A 22,195-nucleotide genomic window follows, 5' to 3' on the forward strand; every position below is an offset into this window, starting at 1 on the left:
GTTCTGGCCTCTTCTGTAAGCTGACTAACAAGGAGGCCAGCTAGCACTGCTTGTGTTGGTGGTTTGTGTGACATGGACACTTCACCTTCTGACAGGTTCAGACCTTTGGTCACTGCAGCCCCTCAAATATTCTGTTGCAGCTCAGCCTCTGGCTACTGTAATAGTCTGTGCTGAGCCTGCGCCCCATGGAAAGCCGCTGAATGGGAGACGTATGTGATGGTTTTGTCCTCTAATGGCTGGAAGAGGATGCAATAATAACAACAGCAGCTGAGCCCAAGTGGTAGAACTGTCTTTAGGAAGTCCAAAGGACTTTGGATAAAGCTCTAGGTAAGCCCACGTTCATTGTAAGCTGATGTGTTCTTGTGAGCGACGCTAGAAAGAAAATGCCATTCAAGCCAGGGCTATAAATTCCACCCTCCCCAGCCCACCCCATCCAAAAAAAGCCATTGGTCCAAAAGGGAATCCATTTAATTCTGGAATGTTCTGACCTTTTTGTGGTGCAAGATGGTTTTAAAAAAACACTGTGAGCTGCTCTCCTGATGACTTTTTCATATTGTTTACTTTTGTAACCCTTCTCTGTGGACCAGGAGCCAGAAATGACGTCCACCCCTAGTCCAGCATCAGAGACTAAGAACTTCAGAGGAAGGAATGCAACTTCATAAATAGCAAACCACAGACACTAATGGGGAGCAGAGGCAAACCTGCACATTAACAAATTCCTTGCAAGAGAAGCCCACACATCCTCACCTCTCTGGGATTCAAGAATGATTTCGACTCTAGCCTTCATTTTTCTCCTAAGCCTCTGTTGTCCTTTTGCATCAAGTCAGACAACAAGTGTAGGAGGTAAGTGGGTTTTAATTACCTCTATGTGCATGGACCTTCTCTGCAAACACAGCATGCAGCAGAGCAGTGAGAAAGCAGATGACTCGTCAACCATGGCTGGTGATACCTGAATTCCATTTTTATCAATTGTAGCTTCGTATAAAACCTTGCGCCAATCGTTTTAAACGTTCCAGTCCTAGGCTGTATTTTTTCCCCTCTGTTTAACGATGTTTTAACAAATTAAATCTCTTCCCCTTTGGCAGCTGGAACTGACCAAATTTTTGTTATTTTGCAAATAGGATAACGTGCCCATGGCAAGTCATCTTTGTTTTGCAAATGACCTGTTTGATGCAGGATGTTCTGTGGCAGCTACCTGGGATTTCTGTATGCTTTGCATACACGCAACACAGGGAAACCCTATTGTCTAGGCTAGGAATTCAGCCCCTTGTGGAATGCATGGCAATGCTTCGTTTCTTGAGCAGTATGTTTGGGATTGTTGCTCAACTCATGCGGAATCTGTGATTCCCATGTCAAGCAAAGAGAGAACTAAAAGAGCAAGTTCTAAAGGGCAAAATGTGTTTGTAAAGAGTGTGAGGGAGCTCAGGAACATGGACTCCAAAATAAAGGGTATGTCTGCAAGCGCTCAGAGTCCCTGGGGGATCCCATTTGGGCACCTGGTTCTTTGTGGTGTGTGTCTTTAGTTCTTTTAATATGCAATCTTTTACATTCATTTTAAAACAGTATCATGCTACTAGGGTCAGACAAACCTGTTCAGATAAAATGGAACCTTCAGCCGGAACTCTCACGAAATATTTTTGTGAAGTCAGAAAACATCTGACCACCCTCCACTCCCTACCCTCAATAAACTGAGAAAAGCAGGTTTCATTTGGTATTTGACTTAGACACTCTTGTGGTGTTTGTCGGTTCGTTTCCTAGACATAATTGTGCTGGAGAGGTTACAAATATTCACCTGAACTTTGAGATACTTATCAGAGCCAACCCTCCAGCCATTCAAGTTTATTCATCACAGAACATACAATGTGCTGTATGGGGTCAACTACATGGGCCTCCAAGTCTGATATCCCGCCAGTGGTGTTGGCAGATACCTCAGGCTTCAGAGGAGGATGACAGTCCCTTCTCCCATAATGCACCTGACCAATTATTCAGTGTTGTGTGTGGATAGGAAGTATCCTTACTGCTCCCTGTGCGAGGAACTGTGGGATCAGGTTGGTTAGAAATGCCTTAGGGAGAGAAGAGAAAAGAAAGAGGGGTGGTCTCCCTTTTGGGGTCAGGAGGACAGCAGCACAGCTGATCCATCTGTTGTGGCTTTTATGGAGATATTTTTAAGTGCGCTGTTCCCCACTGGAGAATAGATGAGCTTTGCTGCATGCCTCAAAGACTACCCATATTTAGGTTCTAGCATCCAGAACCAGAGCGTTTAAGCATCATTGATTTCAATGGACGTTAGAAGCTTAAATACCTTTTGCAGAGCTAGACCTAGAGACCAAGTTGTGGGGAACTGAAAACCCAGAGGCTAGTGACAGGACATTTTATTTGCTTAAGTGACCCTGGAGCTTACAGCTGCTATGGGACTGTATGAGGATAGAGGCAGCCTCTATGGCAGACAAGGCCCAAACCACTCAAGACTTCAAAGGTTAAAACAAATGCCTTGAATTTCGTTGCAAAACTGACTGGGAGCCAATGCAGGTTGTCATGTTCTGTATTACCTGCAATTTCCAAATGGTCTTCAGGCGAAATCCCGCGTAGCGTGTGCAAGGGATGTCACCTCACAGAGACAAATGCATGGACAATTGTGCTGTGTTAGAAATCATGTGACACGCCCCCGCCGCCAATCAGTATCCAGGATTATAAACTAGACAGACTCTCCTGCTCAGCATGACAGGGGATTCGAATGAGCTAGCCTCTGGGGTTAGTTCATTCAGCTGGAATGTTCCATTGTCACGAGCAGGACCACCAAATATTTCAAAGAGGAGCTAAATCAGAATTCAGAGAATGGTCCATCGTAGTTGGTTTTGACAGTGGTGACCTAGGAATTGTTTTGCACACCTCTGTTCAAACTCCCCTGAGCTGCAGTTCCTGCAGGCGTGTGCACCTGCTTGCTCTCTCTCTGTGTAGGTGGGCAGCTGTCCCTTGCACATCCCAAAAACCACAGCACGGCAATTCTATGCCAGGGGGATCTGCTGCTGTCCACACGCGGGCAGGCGAAACCGCCCTGTAAAGCTCCCTTAAAGCAGTGGATGAAGAGCCTCCTGGATCTTAGGACCAGGGTGGCCGTGCCCCCCTGTGCAGCAGCTCTTCTTTCTATGCATGGGCGCAGCCTTAGGGCCAGCTGATGTTCGGTGCTGCGTCTCATAGAATCCTCCACAGCCTTGGGCTGTGAACTTCCTTCTGCCCGGTCAGCAGCGTACCCGTCCTGTGTGCAACCAGCATCAAACCTGCCACACGAACTGTTAGCCCCACAGCCAGCGCATAAGCTGGCCTGGCAGTTTAGCAGTGGGGCTAAGTGTCATTTTGGGTGAGTGATGAATCTTGGCAGGTTACCCAGATGTCACCCTCACCCTCCCTGGAGCAACTGAGTGGGGGGAGAGAGACGGGGAGGTCTGTCACCCATCTTGCATTTCCTGCTCATGTCTCAACGTGCCCAGTAAATGCATTATAGAAGTCGATGGTTAACCCTTGAGGAAAAGGGGTCTGGTTAGTGACTTTGGGGTGAAATGAAGACAGGTTCCTCCTAGGTTTTAATGTTGATCATGTCACAAGGTACTCCCTCTTGATAAAGGATTTGTGATAAAGTTCCTGCACTCTCGTCTCTGACTCAGCGCTGTTGAAGTCCAATGTAATCTTCCTTCTGTAGTGTGCAACTCCTTATTACTCTCAACAACAGCTTCCTAGCCACAGACTGGGGAGGGGGATCCTCGCTAGTAGGTTGTATTTAGAGAGGCGTAACAATTAAAAATCAGTAAACACAATACATAGGTGAGCAGACTATTTGGCATGTTCCATTCTTGATGCTCCTGTTTTCAATAGGAGATGATGTCGGGCGCCAGATGCTCACAGAGATGAGAGAAACTAACCTGGCACTGAAGGAAGTCAGAGATTTGCTGAAACAGCAGGTACGTGAGAAAGCGGTCCAGTTGTCTCTCACACTGCCAGAGGGACCAGGGAGGCAGCTGCCTCACATGCTGACCTGTCGAACAGGGAGATCAAAATGGTATTCTCATCCCATGGAAGGGTAGGATCCCCAGGTGACCCTCACACCTAGCTCTGAGCATCCCTGAATTCTGGGATAATTTGGATTCAAATTTCCATGCAAACTCTGCTGCTTAGGCCCTCATCTACCGAAAACTAACACAAATGACTAATTATTTTTGGAAATGAATAGACAGACAGACTGGACATATATGACTGGAGTAACGTGTGGCAGGGCCAGTAGAAAGTCATTTTTTCCTTGGTTTTGTGGGCTTATGAAGTCAACAGCAGAGGCCAGGCTGGAAGAGAGAGGAGCCCATTCAGACACCAGCAGGTCCAGGAAACAGAAGTCACATGGGATGGGAACAAGCCTGGTATTCACTGTCTCGGTTTCCTCCTGTTGCTTTAATCCTCGCAGGGGTGACTTTAGATCTTGCTCTGTTTTACCAAGGAGGGGGCAGTTTGTCTGGTCAGCTCCTTTTCTAACTCAGCAGAAAGGTTCCATTCTCCCTCTCTCAACTCTGTTCATGGAGGGCAGCAGCCTCTGCCTGCCAGATAATTGGAATGGCAGCCAGGCCCCTGTGCCAGTGCAAACTGGCCGGCCTCTAATCTGCAAAACCATCTGTTGTACTGAGTTACTCTCACATTTCAGGCTGTTGCATAAATATCCAGTGTTTGCTAGGAATCAGGTCAGACATGGCTCCTGGTAGCCTGGGGCGGTGCTTTCCAACATTCCCTTCAAGCTGAGCCTTGCTTCTCCACACAGGGTTTGTTATTTATTCTCCCCCCGCCTTTGCCATGGATTCATTCTCAAACAGTGTCTGGACTCTGAAAAAGACTCTCTCCAATGAAGGACTCACGCACATCACTAGAGAGCTACAGTGGAAGCTTACACAGATGTGCTGTTCATTTCTTTAAGTTTCTCTAGTACCTTATTTTCCACAATTCAGCATTTCACGTCTCAGTACTGAGGGCAATAACAGGTTAGCCACGCAGCCCAAACCCGCAGCACCAAGCAAACCTCGATGAATTAGAAGTGGTGCTGGAGAGCAGCACTCTGATCCTGACGCAAACTCCCTCACTGGCTGGAATGCTTTGGCGTGGGGATTTGGGTTTGGTGCTACATCTGTCTTAGATTAAGTTATTCTAAACACATGATATAAAGATTACTGTAGCCCCAGGATAATGCTGGATGGAGGAAGAGTCTGGTGTAAAATGACTCTGCCCTTGTACATAGGAGCTGTGGGTGAGGTATGAACAGGTGCTTCTGTGTGGGCACAATCCTGATCTATGGTGATGAGAACACAAGGTCTGTGGAGCACTGGAGAGAGGCCAGGGGAGGTCGCTTTTCAGTCTGACTTCTCCCCTTCCCGCAGTTAGGCAGGGCTGCTCCCTACAATGTTATGGAACCACAGAAATGGGAGCTGGAAAAGACCTATGAAGTCATCAGACAATTCCCCAGTCACTGCACTTTGTACACTAGGCTCCTAGGCAGTCAGGGTCTGCCACTCCTATTTTTAAAGGTGTCTATGCTGGCTGCAAAGTCTTGCTGAAAAACACCTTAGCTAATGCATTTTCCTAGTTGCAATGGGGCCCCAGATAAAAGGTATGTCTTGACTAGAACCTAACTGGTGTCCCCAGATCCAGACTAAAGCCTTGGGCTGCTCCTGTCCTTGCTATCCGCTTTATCTGGGTTATAAGCAGGCTCTCTGGCTTGGTTGTAGCTTTAGGAGAGCTGGGGTCATGGAGAGAGCTGAAACGCTTGGTTCTGCATGTGCCGTGAAACTGACCTACATCGTTGCCTGTGCCAGGCCAACACCCTTTACTCACTGAAGGGACAGCCTGTCTCCACCCCCGCGGCTGCAGATTATCAATTGGCTGAAGCAGGACTCAAGGAGGGATTTTTTTCATGACACAGTTGATCTTCCCCCACCCCCTCTTTGGATTAAAGGAACTGGCTAGGCTGGTGGCTTCTGCCAGCTGCTTGGCTTTCCTCCTCCCACACTGTTGAAAACCCAGCAGGTTGCTCAGTGAGTTGGGGCTCCCTGGAGTAAGTGCCTTTTGGAGGGGAGGGGAAGGACTGAGACTATGTCTCAGAACTGCTGTGTACAATCTGTGGCACCTGCAATGCAGGGCAGGCTGTCTGATCTCCCTGTATTTCCCACCTGTCTAAAACCCAGAGGCCCTTGTCTAGTGGCCCATGTGTGACACTAACTTATTCCTTACTGGCCCTGGCTTTCCCTTTCACTCTGCGGGCAGCCCCTCTGGCTCAAGGGGGAGGTACAGCTGTAGGGAACGGCCTGGGTCAGCTCAGTGCTAGGAGGGAGAGGCCCAGCAACTTGCATGAGTATTAAAGCCCCTGGAGAAATTAAATAGGTCTCTCCCCTGGCATTTGGATTCTCTACCCCGGCCCATGATAAGCTCATCTCGGCAGCAAGGGGGGGCCTGCCTCCTCTCGGCTTGGGGTGTGTGAGCAGTGCAGAGGGCAGGGAGATAAAGCGGTCTCAGTCTGCACAAGGCCCACAACTCAGGGTTTGGTACAAGACTAAGCCCCTTGTAAACAAAGGCATGCGATTCCTTTCTGGCACTGAAAATCCTCAGTGCAAGTGAACTGAAGGGGAGTGGAAGCTGCCTTCTGGCTAACTGGTGGCTCTTGTTTCCTTTCTAGATTAAGGAGATCACGTTCCTGAAAAACACAGTCATGGAGTGTGATGCCTGTGGTGAGTTGCTCTGTTAAATGCCCCAGGCCCAGTTGCTCACTGCTGCCTCCTACCTTTGTCTAAACAAGCAACAGACCATCCCCTAGCACAGCTCCATCAAGGGGTCGGTTTGTTCACAATCACTAGAAGTGCCATCGGATAATCCTCAGACTTGGCATTGCCCCTCTTCCAAGCACTCCGTAACCGTTAATTAAGATTCATGACCCACTCCTGGGAGGCAGCTGAGGATAATTATCCCTATTTCATAGCTGGGGAAAGTGAAGCAACTTGACCCCAGGAAGTCAGTGTTGGAGCTGGGGTTAGAACTTGGGTACTTCTGGATCCCAGCCCTGTGCTCAGGTCTTTGTCCTAGGGTGTCACCTCCTTAGCAATCGCAGGCGGAACAATTAGCAGGGACTGGGAGCCACGCACCTACATAAGCCTCTTTCCTTCTGAGCCACAGGCCTTGCCTAGCCATGCACAGGCCCTAGGTAAAACACTGTGTGGACAATTGTAGTTTAGAGTGGCTCAGACATGTTCCTAGTCAACATAAGCTGAACCGCTGCTCTTAGCCTAAACTCAGTGTGTCCACACAGCCTTTTGCATCTGTTTGGAAACCATGCCTCAAGTTAAACCTGTGCAATGCTGCATGGAGGTGAGCCCAGAGTCCTATTGATCTCCTGCTGCCTCAGGAATAGCCGATTAGTCCATACAACCCCCACCTCTTTGTATCCTAAACTGTTGATAAACTCTGTTCCATAACAGCCCTCCACTGGGCCACGCTGCACCGTTCAGGGCAATCATTTAGTTTTTCAGGTGCACACAGCCTCCTGTCGCCTAATAACCCCACCTCAGGCGTGTTCTAATCGCCCAGGAATGCACCGCGATGGGTCTGCTAGTTAGAGTTGGCCACTCTTGAGCTGTGAATGAAATGGAACGTTACTCTGTGCCATTCCTTCCAAGCCACTTCTTCCCCGTCCGAGCAAGGAAACAATCACAACATTTTGCACATCAGTTACTGTCTGCTCCTCACTAAGTGACTTTCTGGACTGAGATTTACTTCCAGTGTATTTGGGTTTAGGAGCGCACAGTTCAGGGAGATGCTCCGTTATTTGCCAGCACATCTAAAGAACAGAGCAGTAACTGGTTCCACATTTCTGCAGGAAAAGAGATTAGCCACAGCCTCTGGGACCCACCATACAGAATCACATTCATCCACAGCAGTTGCTTTAATAAGTTGCTCATAAAACTGTCTTGAACTTTCTTCCTCTCACTTGATCTGTCTTCCCTGCTTATTACTCTGGTTTACAAAGAGGTTGGGGAAAGACAGTTTCTTGGCATTCCTGGCTATCCTTCGAGCTGTCAGGGCCTTGAAAGAGAGCCCTTTATAGCACCCGTGCAGCTCTAAGCCGCACCTTCAGGGCAGACTGGGTAACAGTCCTCCCATGGGACAACCTTGGAGCTTCTGAAATTGACGCTCATCTTAGAGTCCCACCAGCCCTCCCTTCTGGGGCCAGTTCTAGACCCTCTGCTATCTGGGGAGTCTGGGTAATGGGTGTGATGGTTAGGCAAGCAGGATTGAGAAGGATGGGGATGTCATTAATGTACCAGATGGGGAATCAAGATTCCAGGCTGTATTTCTCACAGAGTCAGAGGCCTCAGATAAGTAACTTCTCTGTGCCTCAATTTCCCCAGCTGCAAAATAGGAACACGACTGTTTTCCCTCCCAGGGTAGTGAGAGATCATTCACTATCTGTGACCCTCTATGAGACCTTCCCCTAGAAGGCATGCTGTAAGTGTAACGTATGATAGGTGCTGGCTGTAGTAGCTCTATTCCTAACATGTCTTCTATTCTCCAGGCATGAACACCGGGGCAACTGGCCCAAGGATCACCATAACACAATTTCCCAGATGTTTGTCAAACCCTTGTTTCCCTGGAGTTACCTGCACAGAGACTGGCTCTGGCTTCCGCTGTGGACCCTGCCCCCTGGGCTTCACAGGCAACGGGACCCACTGCACAGACATTAATGAGGTCAGAGATCTTCTGTAATGAGTCACTGGACATTACAAAAACCTGTGGCTAACTCCTCTCTAGAGCAGAGTAGGACTTTCTCACATTAGCCTTGTGGTCATTAATAGAGGTCACACAGTTAAACTTCCCTGCCCAATGCAACAAACCGATGCCCTCCGTACTTTAACTGGAGTGGAATGCATGTCTCATGTATTAAAACTTCCTTCTTCTTGCTCCATCCAAGAAGTCTTTAAAGGCCTGGTGTCTCTTTCTAAAAGTGATTCAATGGCTCAAACAGGAGGCATGGGCCCAACGCAAAAACCATCAGGTGAGGCTTGCTGGCCTGTGATGTGTACGTCAGACTAGATGATCATAATGGATCCTCTTCTGGCCCTCTGCACTTAACAGAGGACAAACTGTACTGTAGACAGGGCTGGATTCTGTGGGCACCACACACAGTGAAACCTGCACACAGTAAACCAGTCTCAGGCTTTCCAATCCGTCTCTGCAATTTAAGCTCAGCTTCTACAAGGCAAATGATTTTTTCCCCCTGATTCTTTAGGGGGTCACTTACTAAAGACAGGTTTTCCTTCCTTTGTACAGCTGGAATTTCATTCAGTTGCTGAGGTTTGTTGGATGGCAACAGGTTTCTTTGTTTAATGATACTGGGGAGATAATGCACAAGGCTTAAATTAAAACGGTGGGAAAAGATTAAGCAATTTATAATCTTTGGGGCTGGAGGTCCTGTTGAATGCTAATGTCTCCTTCTGAGACGGGCAATTACATCACCGTGCTGTGAATAAACCCTGACCCCTCAAAACCAGCATGACAAATTATACGGTACTTTGGACTCAGAGACGCTGCCAAGAAGAAGTCATGAAGTGTAAGTTAGTGCCCTGCCTGGGAAACAGATGGTACCTTGGAAATTAACAGGAAGGAATCTTGTCAGTTCATTTGCTTTCCTTGTCTGCGCCCCAGACAGCTTGGGAGAGCAGAGTAGAGGGGGAGCTGCACTTTCCCCTGGCACAGAAATCCAAATATCCCCATTCACTTGTGCCTGCATCGTGGGGCCAGGGTCAGACTGTAGGAATGGCTGGTTTATAATCACAACTAGCAACTCAGCAGGAACTCTCCTTCTTGCCTACAGTGCAGCATGAATCCCTGCTTCCCAAGAGTCAACTGCGTTAACACTGCCCCTGGCTTCCATTGTGACCCCTGTCCCACGGGCTATACTGGGCCAGCACCCGAAGGGGTTGGGCTAGCATTCGCCAGAGCTAACAAACAGGTACATCCGTCCCCCTCATCCCATCCCCAAAAGCCACTTTAAGTGAGGTGGCTGCCTTCTACTGAAGTGCGACTCACCCTCCCGCTTCCTCCTTCCCGGACAGGTTTGTACAGACATCAACGAGTGTGAGACAGACAGCGCCAGGGCTTGTGTCCCAAACTCCATCTGCATCAACACACGGGTAACTAGCACCAGCTGGCCTGGGCCTGTGCCCTAGATCCCTTGCAGCGTCTCCTTTCCATTGGGACGGAGCAGTCGCACCGGCCGAATGGGGGTTCAAGCAGTTTTCCCAGCACCCACGTTACTTCTTGTTGCTTCTCTGGCAGGGATCCTACAAGTGTGGGTCTTGTAAGCCTGGCTTTGTTGGGGACCAGATTGTTGGGTGCCGGAGCCAGACAGAGAGACGCTGTCCCAACGGGCAACTCAGTCCGTGCCATGAGAAAGCTCGCTGCATTGTTGAACGTGATGGGACCATCTCATGTGTGGTGAGAACCAAACCGCCCTTTGCTTAGAGAGCAGGGCCTTCAGGGGGTGCCTGTTTTCCCTTCACATCCATTCTGATTTTCTAAGTGTTCACGGGTTCCTGCATCTATCACTGACCCCCTACCGGCTGGCACGTGCCACCAGTTCAAGTCTGCATCTGTTCCTTCTCCCAGCTGAGCTGAGAGAGTAACTTCTCCGTTAGCACTCCACATAGCAGCCTGTTGCTTTTGGAGAAGATGCTGCCTACGTGCAGTGAGCTGATGCTTCCAGGTCTCTGTGTGTCCACAGCCCGAGTGTTACACTGGCACCGAAGGGGGGTGAGCCCTGTTCAGACTGGGAGCTAAGGTCCAGTGAACACACTGGTGCCAGGGCGAGCCCAGGGCTGCTGAGCCTCTCTCTGTACCTCAGTATCCAGCTGAGAGCTCAGATCTGAACTAACACCACACTCACAGCACAGCTGCCTCTTCCAGGGGATAGTTCACCTGTGGAATGAGGCGTCCAATCCCCCAGGATTTCTGAGACCGAGTGCAGCCCGTGGGATGCAGCCCTGCAGCCTGGATGCGTGTGCTCAGTAGAGCAGGTCTCACTGCGCCCTCACTCCCCACATCTGCTGTCTCGCAGTGCATTGTCGGGTGGGCCGGGAACGGCTACGTCTGCGGGAGGGACACAGACATCGATGGATTCCCGGATGAGAAGCTGCGCTGCACAGACCAAAAATGCCGCAAGGTAAGAGACTGAGCAGAGCAAGAGGCCAGCACCAGAGAGCTCATAATGCAGCCCAGCTCCGCATTCCCACCCCATGGAACCACTGTCCCCTAAGCCCCGCAGGCTTGTCGCTTGCAGCAGCCCCTGGGACTGGCTCAGGAGTGACGGACTCCCAGGGCAGGCTCGCCCAGGCTTTCGCGGTTAGAAAAGGCGGGGCGGGGGGCGCGGAAGGGGGGGGGTTCCACAATATGCCAACAGCTCAAGGTACTTCACTGCGGCTCTTCTGTCAGGATAACTGCGTGACCGTCCCCAACTCTGGCCAGGAGGACGCGGACAGGGATGGCATCGGCGACGCGTGTGATGACGACGCTGATGGAGATGGGATATTAAATGCCGAGGTTTGGACTCTCTAATGCTTAGCCCCAAGCCATGCCAGCACATACCCACCGGCCCCAGGGAAACGACAGCTCCCAGCAGGAGCTGCAGCCTCCACCCTGGGACACTGAAGTTGAGGCTGGCTCTAATCAGGGTGCACCTCTGCTAGGCAAAGCTTAGGCAGCCCTATGGTACCTGAAGCAAAGGGGGCTTTCTGGGGTGAGGGCTTCAGATGTGCCCGAAGGAGCCACTGTTCTGTCCAGTGCTGACAGGAGGCTTTGCTCCTCTCGTGAAACGATCAAGGCAGGAAGGGGTGGGTGTGGAGGAAGAGGGAGAGGGAGAGAGGCTGCGACTGGTTGAAATCATGCTTCTCTGAGGAAGTGGCAGGGATGGGTGTGTCCCAGCTTTTCAGCATTAGTCCTGGGCAAAGGCTGGTACCGGCTGAACATACACCGCTCCTGGGCTTTGAGACACTGCCTGGAATCACTGGTGCCAAGGCTGGGGTCAGATCGTTCAGAGTAGGTCTGCCCTGTGACCCCTTTCTGTACCTTCCCCATTGCTGGGCGCAGCTTCATCGCGGCTCCCTTCCCTTCACCTCACAGGACAACTGCGTCCTTGTGCGCAATGTGGACCAGCGCAACACAGACAAGGACAGCTTCGGCGACGCCTGTGACAACTGCCGGCATGTGAAGAACAACGACCAGCAGGACAGCGACAGCGACGGGAAGGGAGACGCGTGTGACGATGACATAGATGGAGACAGTAAGAGCTGGGGGGTGGGGACACACCCCCAAGAGCTGACAATGATATTAGTACCACACCCAAATGAGAGCAGCGGTGCCTCGAGCTGGCCCCAGCGCCTTGCCCACAGCCTGAGTCACGCTGGGCAGAAACCAGACACTGGAGACAGGTGGCCTAAAGCTCTGCAGGAAAAGCACTGATTTCTGATTGGCTAAAGCACTTATAACCACTGTGTCCTTGGGCAGCGATGCGCTCCCACCAAGAGCCTTCACAGTTCATGAGAGGCCACAACACACGCGATCTTCACACTGGCCCTAGAACCCGACTCCCCAAATCAGAGCTGCTGCAGAAATGAAGCCGCTGGGCAAAGTGAGCGGCCTGCAGCCCAGGCCGCTCCGTGGATGAAGGCCTGCTGAGTGCTCCACTACCAGGCTGATGAGGGAACACTGAGGGAGTTAAAGCAGCCAGTGTCAGGGCCAGGTCCTGGAAGAGGTTTGCTTGTCTATACGACATCACCAGATACCATGCATTTACCCCCAGCCCAGCTTCCTAGAGCCAGAAACCACAACTGCCTCAGGCCTGGGAGAGACGAAATTCCTTTACAGACTATTCTGCAGAGTCGCTACAACTAAGGAATCTCACTGGCGCGATTCACTGGTGGAGGAGCTCATGGCATTGTGATAAGAAGTGACGTCAGAGAGGTTGCTGATTATATTGTCTGTCCTGTCTCAGACCTCTGGAAGATGCTGTCAGAGTTTTCCAAGTCTAACAGCCAATGCATAGTAAATAAGCCAAGGCTAATACATAAAATCTGCTTTAGAGCAGTTTGGGAAAACACTGACAACTTTGGTCTAAACCCTCTGCAGCCGGTTACTCCTGGACAAATAAGATGCTGACTTTTTGCAGCTCTGTCACTCTCTGTGAGGAATGCAGGTTTGAGAACAGTTCCTCTCTCAGGCCTGCATGGTACAGAGGTGTCCAGGAATGATAACATGGGTGAGATACTGAATGAATGTACACGGGATTCTCTCCCTGTCAGGGGTTTGCCAACTTCTCCATCACCATGAACTGTCTGGTGGAAACTTTCCCTCCCATTCACGATTCTATAACATCCCTGTGGCAATTACAGATTTTTATGCAGTGTGATGACAGGCCACTCAGCCAGCTGATCCTCTAGACCTGCAGCCCAGTGTTGAAGAGGAAGTGAAGCTGGCTGCCTCCATTCCAGGTGCTTTTAATGGCCTACAGGCTCTTCTTTGTAATGGGAAGCCTGGACACTCGTAGAAGCAGCTGTTAACAAGGAGAGCTAACACCCTGTGTCCAGCACCCTAAGCCACAGTCTGGGAACTACCAGTTCCTGGGGATTTTCTAATAGTTCTTATACATAGTTTTCCCTCCCACTAAACACCCTTCCTTCCTCACCCCTCAAATACCAGCTGGATATCTGGAGGACACAGGAAAGGTTTAGCTCTCACCTAGGTCACAGAGGGGATATGGGCACTAAGGAGAATCCCGTGTCATGGATGGGCTGCTGTAACTTCTGGATTAGTGTTCACTGCTTGGAAAATGAGTTTCCCACCCGTAGAGCTGCATAGGAGCAAAATCTAGCGTAGACAAAGCCCAGTTTGGTGAATGCAGCAACCAGCTGTGGGCACTGCTTTGGCCTTTGATAGACATAGCTGCCCTCTGTAGGCAACTTGTGGTATTGATGGCCAAAACTCAAGTCTAGTACATTTCACACCTCTAGTGCAAAAAGCTCAACCAGTCAAGGTTCTCCTTTGGCCTCTGGCTCCCATCAGGCTGTGTTTACCCTACCAAAATCTTGTTATCTTTTTGCCTCTGTAGTTAGTAAGGTTATACCGTGCAGACCAAACTAATTTATGTTTACAGGCATGTGCTTCTGAACCATTAAAGGGCTCAAAATCACGTGGCCTCTGGTCTTCTGATTTCAGTCGCCGGGGATGAGTCAGCCCCAGAGAAGAGCCTTTGAGGCACTGAAACGCCAGTGAACATAAATACATGAAATACACACACAGGGTGCACGAAGAACAAGAAATGGCTACATGAACAAGTGGGGCAGTTCCAGCTTCCTGCCCTCTCTAACATAGCCAAGCTTGCTGCATATGCTCACATGGCAATGCTGGTTTAAAGGGCCCTGTGTTTGTGGCTTACAGAGATCAAAAATGTGGTGGACAACTGTAAAAAAACCCCCAACCCTGATCAGAAAGACAGCGATGGGGACGGAGTGGGGGATGTGTGTGACAGCTGCCCCACCATCAGTAACCCAGACCAGGCAAGTAAACGCCACTCCGGCTTGAGCTCTCACCACCTCCTTCTCTTTTCCACTGGGCGTGGCAGCATGGATGCCACCCCCACTGCCCAGCCCTGGGCTGCCTTGCTGGTAACTTGACAAGATTGAGAGCTGCTATTTGCAAGTGACAATCTCTACAGAAGTGCAGCCTGTAGAGACCACAGCTCCCAGCATGCAATGGGCCTGAGTGAGCAGCAGCTTTGTATCCTAGGATACTCCTCTCCATGACTGCTGGGGGGAGACATGTTCCCGTTCACACGGAGCACCACAGGAGAAACTGCTTCCTCCGTGGGGCTCTCTTCACCTCATCAGCTCGAAGTATCAGTTGAGGGGGCAGGTTCTTATAGGCCCAAGCAGTCTCAGTTCTTCCTTGGGATCTAAATCTTCAGTCCAGCTAGGCCAAGTTTAAGCTGATTGTTAATGTTTTGTTTTACCAGAAAGATGCTGACCATGACCTTGTGGGGGACCTGTGTGACACCAACCAGGACCGGTGAGAACCAACTGCACCTAGGCTTGTTTATGCCACACAGAATCCAGGAGGCAGGAGTGTTTGGGGAACAAGTAACAGCTGGCCCTGAGGCAACTATTGGTCTATTGAAGACATGTCCAGCTTGAGTGAATTTAAAAATCATGGCTAAAGTCACAGGTTAGATTTTTTCGGCTGGTGAAACCACCAGCTGCCACTTTCCTGCTGTCAGACAGGATCCAAACTCACCTGATAGGTGGGTGCGTTTGTGTTATTGTAAAACACACACACGTGTTGCAGGCGTCTTGCTGTTGCGTTTGGGGCAAAGTTCATGTGCCCCTGTTGCACCCTTCAGTATCCACTGGTCTTGCCCGATGTTCCAATATCGCCTTGTCTGATGTTCTCTCTGCCAGAGACGGGGACGGCCACCAGGACTCCCAGGATAACTGCCCCTCAGTGCCCAATAGCTCCCAGCTGGACACGGACCACGACGGGATTGGAGATGAATGTGATGACGACGATGACAATGATGGGATTCCGGATCTAAGACCTCCTGGCCCTGACAACTGCCGGCTAGTCCCCAACCCTGGCCAAGACGATTCAGACAGTAAGGGGAACACGTGTCACACTAGCCCTGCCCCTTCTTGCTTTCAGTCACATGGGAGCCAGTTTAAAGAACATTTAGGAGACCTGACTTCCTTTTCTTGGGTGTAGTGACTGACCCAGGTATCACCCAGTTGCCCAGTACCCGTCAGTGGGGTCCATGGATGGGAGCCAGCATGCTCCTGACTGTCCAAGAAGCACTCACAGTTTAGAACATTTCAAAGGGGTTAAAAGGTGTGAATTCCTTCCCCATCCCCCACACCATTATCAGCACTGTGACTGGGAGGGCGAACCAGCCCCAGGTGAGGGTTCCTACAAAACCGTCTCAAGAGAATGCCAGCTGTACATGGAGACTCGGCCCCAGCAGGGCACCTACCTGGGATGGTGGTTGTATTCATTCAGATGGACTACATGGGCCAAAGGCGTTACCAGAATCTAGTCACTCAACCAGGCTAAACAGGTCTGGGGTTTGCTAGAGAGACCTCCGGCTGCTTAGCACCATGGCACAAACGCTATTACAAATCCTGTTAATCTTTAATAAAAGACACAAAGAGAAGTGGGACAGGTTAAAGCATTTGAAATGTAAAGTATTAAATCAGGTTTTTGTGTTAACAACAGCCCTTGTTCCCTTTCCCTGGCGAGAGTTTTTCCGAAGGACCACCCTCCTTGTCTCTCAGTTTCTTAGATCGTACTAAAAGATGGTAATAATGTCCTTTTAGTGAAAAACAGGAAGTTAGTTGAGTTGGGCTGGAGCTGCTGTTAAAGTCTGATCCTGTTTCCTAAAAGACAAAAAAAGATGAAGGCACCCAAAGGAGAGAAAAGAGCAGCAAAGAAAAAACACAACTTCTGGCTCTGGCATTGACTTTCACTTGCAGCCTCAGTGCTGGAAAAACACAGGCCCAGCCCATGGTCTGATCAACTGCTCTGAGACCTGGCAAACTTGTACCAGCATTGGGCTGTTTAGGGAAGGGCTTTTAGTTGCCCTCTGGTCGCAGGCTTATAGCAGTGTTGGCCAGCTAAGCTAGACTCTTACCAGACAGAATAAAGGAGAAGAAATAAAGGTAGGGAAGGAGACTGTCACCTCCCAGCTGGTGTTCAGGAGTCTGCCAGAACGAGGGGTGGTGGTGATGTCATCTGGTTCCCTCTTTGGTCTAGTCAGGTCAGGACGTGGCTCAGGATTAGGATGAAGGTGGTCCAGGGTCCCCAGAGACAGTGGGGGCGGCAGCCACGAGTGAAGCTTGTTCCTTCCTCTTCTTTCAGTCCGTGTAGCAGCAGCCTCCTGTTCATCTGTATTCCCCCTGCCCAAGTTTTAAGGGCCCCCACCAGGGAACGATGGCTGGAACAGCCGAGCCCCGCAGGATTTTGTCCACCAATAAGGACCAATTTCTGACCCATCAATTTTGATTCATTGTTTTTTTTTTTCAATCTCACACTGTTCTTGTTTACCAGGAATGATTTTAAGACTGCGCTCGAGTTGTATCAGGAGGTCTTTTTGTAGGGACTAATTCAGTCTGTCTCGCTCTTGTGCCTTCTCCCCTCAACATTTGTTGTTCTGGGTTACTGTGACATTTAATGACCTTTCACTGGGTAAATCTATAGGCCTAGTTATCACAGCATAGATACAACCACCCTAAAACCGATAGTGCCGAGAGCCAAGTGGGTGGGAGGAGATGGTGCTACCAGAGAAGGGGAGGCTTAGTGTACTTCACACCCCCCCTCCGCAGGTGATGGTGTGGGGGATCTCTGTGAAGATGACTTTGACAAGGACCAGGTGATTGACAGAATCGACGTGTGCCCAGAGAATGCAGAGGTGACTCTGACAGACTTCAGGGCTTTCCAGACAGTCGTGTTGGACCCTGAGGGCGACGCACAGATTGACCCTAACTGGATTGTCCTCAATCAGGTAGGAGATGGCTTCGGACCTAGTGCGAGGGGCACTAGGAATTAGTGAGCGATGATGCAGCCACATGGCTTAGCAGAATCCACTGACTTAGCGCCGCAAACCCCAACGTTCTTCCATTGGCTGGTTGTGGGAGCGGGAGGAGAATGACCTGCAAAGCTTGAGCCTGGGCCCCGTCCTTTGCCCAGTTGTGCTGTCACTAGGGAGAGCCAGAAGAACCAGAGAGATGGCTCAGGTTACAGAGACATGGCTGGACGGGTGGTACCAGCCTGCCCGAGGTTCTCTGCAGTGAATAGCCAAATCTCTCCCTTACCTCCCACCCCAAAGGGTTGGGAGGTAAAAGCACGTTTTAAATCGGCACCAGATTTTCACAGATGACTGGAATGAACTCTTGTTGAGTGGGATTTTGCTATCTCCTCCTTGGAGAGGGAAGCACATTTGCACCTCTTCGCCCCAAGTCCAAGTGACAATGATAAAGTTTTCAACTCCAGATGGTAATGAGTTAACACTTACATTTCACAGGGCATGGAAATTGTCCAGACCATGAACAGCGATCCTGGCCTGGCAGTGGGTAAGACAATCGGCTCTCTGGCCTAGCAGGGCGTTATTAATAGGTGTAATTCCTCTTTCCAGCACAATTTTCAAAGAGCATTTTGGAGATTGTTTTAGTGAGTCAGCCAAATTCCCTCCTTTGGAGGAAAGAAATTCTTGTCTTGAACATTCTGGCTCTGTAATAAGCTATCTGGGTGCAATAAAATAAGGGATTTTTCTTAGCAACACCCAGAACAGGAGAAGTTTCTGTCCAACTTCCATGTTATCCAATCTAGACACTTGGGCAGGAGGCTCGGTTCAATAAGACATGGGTCTGGTTTTGATCGGCTATTAGGACCTAATGCTAGGAGAGTAGAGGGAGAGACCATGTTTATATGGGTCTCTGGATTAAGCCCATGAAGGGAAGGCCTGGATCCCAACAGGATGGTTGAGGTTCTAGGGGGGACGGGGCTGTTTTGTTTCTTGGCTCATGGGCGGTGATTATTTCTCCCCCTTTCCTACCGGTTGAGGTTACACTGCATTCAACGGGGTGGATTTTGAGGGCACTTTCCACGTGAACACTGCCACAGATGACGATTACGCAGGCTTTATCTTCGGCTACCAGGACAGCTCCAGTTTCTACGTGGTGATGTGGAAGCAGATGGAGCAGACGTACTGGCAGGCAAACCCCTTCCGCGCAGTAGCAGAGCCCGGAATTCAGCTGAAGGTAAGACCAGAAGAGAAACACCAAGGGGGCTTCAGAGAGCCCTGCTCCTGTCCTCCCGTAGTCTTACCATGGGCGTGTGACGGGGGCAGCAGCATAAGACCAAGCACCTTATGTGGGGGAAAGGGAGGACTTCCTAGCTTTGCTATCACTCTGGCCAGAGCTGCTCTTTATGAACAGAAGGTATGTACATGTGATGAACAGTAGCACTAGCTTCCTCGAGTGTTCTTACTACATGACCACTCCTCCCTCAGGCAGTGAAATCTAAAACAGGGCCAGGAGAATATCTCCGTAATTCCCTTTGGCACACTGGAGACACTACAGACCAGGTCAAACTGCTATGGAAAGACCCCAGGAATTCCGGCTGGAAGGACAAGACCTCGTATCGTTGGTTCCTACAGCACCGGCCTCAAGTTGGATACATCAGGTAAGGAGTGGGGCTTGCTCTGTTCCTTGTGCAAGGAGAGGGGGTCAACCTAAAAACTGCACTAAGCACCATTTAAGAAAGGGGGAACCCACTGCTAAACTCAACTCCTGTTTAAAGTCAAATACCGTGCCCCTCTCCTTACTCAGCGTGTCTAGGAGATGAAGGGGGAATACTCCCTCCTCTGGAAAGGGAAACCCCTTTCAATAGGGCTAGGCCTCTTAAGATACATCATCCCCTTCCAGGGCTCGCTTCTATGAAGGCCCTGAAATGGTAGCTGACAGCGGAGTCATCCTTGATATAACCATGCGAGGGGGTCGTCTGGGGGTCTTCTGCTTCTCCCAGGAGAACATTATCTGGTCCAATCTGCGTTACCGCTGCAATGGTGAGTTGTTCCCTGTGCTGACACTTTGGGGACTAGCCTCTTGCTCCCGTAAGCAGGAGCGTTGCTGCCAGCTGTCACAGGAACACAATACAGTCGTGCTACCTGCTCAGAGATTAAGCACCATAACTTGCATTTTTCCCTAAAAGGTACCTAAGTACAGCAGCCCGTGGGGCGGGAAGATGGAATTTACCTGCCTGACATTCCCCCATGCAATGTATGGCCCCACTCCTTGTTCCCCCCAAGGGACAGCTGCACGTCACTGATGGACAGAGATTCATCTCTCGTGATTTGTGTAACTGAGCTGGTGCAGCATTTATGGGATCCCATGTGAATGAAATGGGTTGATTAGAGAGGGGTTGTCTTGTCCGTTACTAAAATGCATCCAGCTCTGGAGCGAAATCGGTCAGCAATTCTTTAGCAGCACTGTTCAAGAGAGGAAGTCAAGAGTTCAATGCCCATTAAACTGCAGGGACCTTAGGGAGTTGGAATGCAGTCACTGCTTCTGAGACTGGCAATACCCGACACTTGGTCAAGATATGAATTTGGGTTTTCAGACAAAAGACTATTACTACTAAACGTTGATCCCTTTGAATCATGCTTGGCTTTTCTTGAGGTTCCTGGCTCCTCTTTCCTGTCTCATCACTTAGGTCTCGTTGGATTCCTGTTTGCACACAACAGGGTTGTGGGTGTGTTTATTTCATGTTACTGGTTTACTCTGCTTCTCATTTGCAATCTTGATGCTAATCTACACCAACTTCAATTTCATCCCCTCCAGATACCATTCCTGAAGATTATGAAACATTCCGAACTCAGCTGGACCAGCCCACGGCTTAAATGTTTGTCCATCAAAATTTGCTTTAAAAAAGTACTCAGCTATCCACTACTGCAGCTCTGATATACTGTATAAAGAACTATGTAATGTACCACTGCACTCTGTACAGCAGCAGGTGTCACTGACTATCTGGCATCTTTTCTACAACAGCAAATCTCTTTAACTGCTATGAAAGTCTATTGGAATTGCAGAGATTTTAGGTGCTGAAAGGAGATTCATAAATGAAGTGTGAATAGAAGCCAAAAATGAGGACTGCGTGGTTAACACGAGTCTTCCACACAGCCTGGAGACAGATGTGCTGAGACGCTCCCTGCTGTGGCTGGACCTGTTTAAGTATCTGTCCCCTGCTTAGTGGCTCTGAAGCCTTAAAAGATTTTTACATCGCCTCCTGTTAGATCAAGTCCCATTACAGGTGCAGGCCAGGAAATGTCCGTTTGAAAAGCACACATACATTAGAGATGGGCAGGATGTTTGAGTTACTCGTAGAACACGAAAGGCACTTTAAGAGGGCACCTTAGTTCTGGAATAATTTGGATAATAAACACCACTCTAATAGACAAGTACTTTTTCATGATCATTGACGTGTTTAAATCTCCTTTACGGACTGGCTGCAGCAGGTGGGAGAAGCAGTCGGATTTACTTTGTTATGTAGCATCTAGGGACTCCCCAAGAGTGTGCTGTGCACCCTAGAGTAAGACATACCCTACCCCAAATCTCAATTCACAGGACAGATTTTTCTTCTGGGTTTAGGTAGGAGGGAAGAAGCTAAATGGATCCTACAGGTGAGAAGAGGGTGAGAGGAGCCCAAGGGGGTCGAAACTGAAGTAAAGAGGCTGCAGGAAGTTCTCACTGTCCAGAGGTCCCTGCTTTGGCTGCTCCTACAGGCTGGAGTCTCTGGCTGGTTCCCTGCTGCAGCTGGCCACATGGTGATGGTGCCCTGGCCCAGTCCTGGGTTTGTAAAAATAACTCAAGCTGTTCCTGTCTCTTCTCCAGCTGGTCTGGTAGGATACGTTTACAGCAGCTGAACAGCTCCTAGATGATAAAGGGGTGGCTTCTGCTCTCCAGAGGTGAAAGTCATGCTTAATTGGATGGGAGAGTTCAGCTGAGGTGAGCCTAAAGAGGAACAACTCCAGGCTCCAAGCACTATAAAACTGTCAAAATATTAGCACAGGGCCCCTCCCACCCAGAGCTTTATCATTTAAGAGACTTCTTCCCCTAGGCTCTTCTTAACATCTTAGAGTTCACTTACCACATTCTTCCGCTCCACCACATGTGGGAGGTGTAGCTATTTTCAGAGGTAGGTAAGCAAGCCTGAGCCATAAGAGCACTTCCCAAACACTTAGACTAGTGACAAGGAAACAAAGTACTGAACACTGCAGGATATAACCTTTCCCTCTCAGGATAATTCATCAGGCTGAATTTGCCAAGTGCATTCATCTTGGAATGCCCCTTTGAATGGCTTTTCCTTTTCTGAAGGAGGGGATTAGAGCAAAGACTGAAATCTGCAGGAAAAACAATGGATGTAGTATTCAGTCCCATTTATCACACTACCTTTGGCAGTGGCCCCAGCACTGCAGAGAGGGTGGTTCTTCGATCAATCAATGCTTCAATACTCGGGTTTGCAGAACCGCATTCTGTGAATGCTGCGGATCGCAGGCCCAGCGTTTCTGGACAGGACACATGATATC

At 49.7% G+C, this 22,195-nt stretch overlaps 2 protein-coding genes across 7 annotated transcripts in view; one reads left to right on the forward strand and one right to left on the reverse strand.

Annotated features, from left to right (window-relative positions):
• Nucleotides 1–22,195, reverse strand: part of CRTC1 (CREB regulated transcription coactivator 1) — a 136,396-nt gene that overhangs the window by 26,083 nt on the left and 88,118 nt on the right. The window lies entirely within an intron of this gene.
• Nucleotides 684–21,045, forward strand: COMP (cartilage oligomeric matrix protein). Its single transcript, XM_048830502.2, has 19 exons — nucleotides 684–843; nucleotides 3,871–3,956; nucleotides 6,701–6,752; nucleotides 8,591–8,763; nucleotides 9,890–10,027; nucleotides 10,131–10,208; nucleotides 10,354–10,512; nucleotides 11,132–11,236; nucleotides 11,506–11,613; nucleotides 12,193–12,352; nucleotides 14,506–14,624; nucleotides 15,080–15,132; nucleotides 15,522–15,715; nucleotides 17,436–17,614; nucleotides 18,134–18,182; nucleotides 18,673–18,869; nucleotides 19,121–19,293; nucleotides 19,536–19,675; nucleotides 20,451–21,045. The coding sequence occupies exons 1-19, from the start codon at nucleotides 765–767 to the stop codon at nucleotides 20,507–20,509; spliced, it is 2,301 nt and encodes a 766-aa protein (XP_048686459.2). The 5' UTR covers nucleotides 684–764; the 3' UTR covers nucleotides 20,510–21,045.

The sequence above is a fragment of the Caretta caretta genome, chromosome 25 (genome assembly GCF_965140235.1).
Source record: "Caretta caretta isolate rCarCar2 chromosome 25, rCarCar1.hap1, whole genome shotgun sequence".
NCBI lineage: Eukaryota > Metazoa > Chordata > Testudines > Cheloniidae > Caretta > Caretta caretta.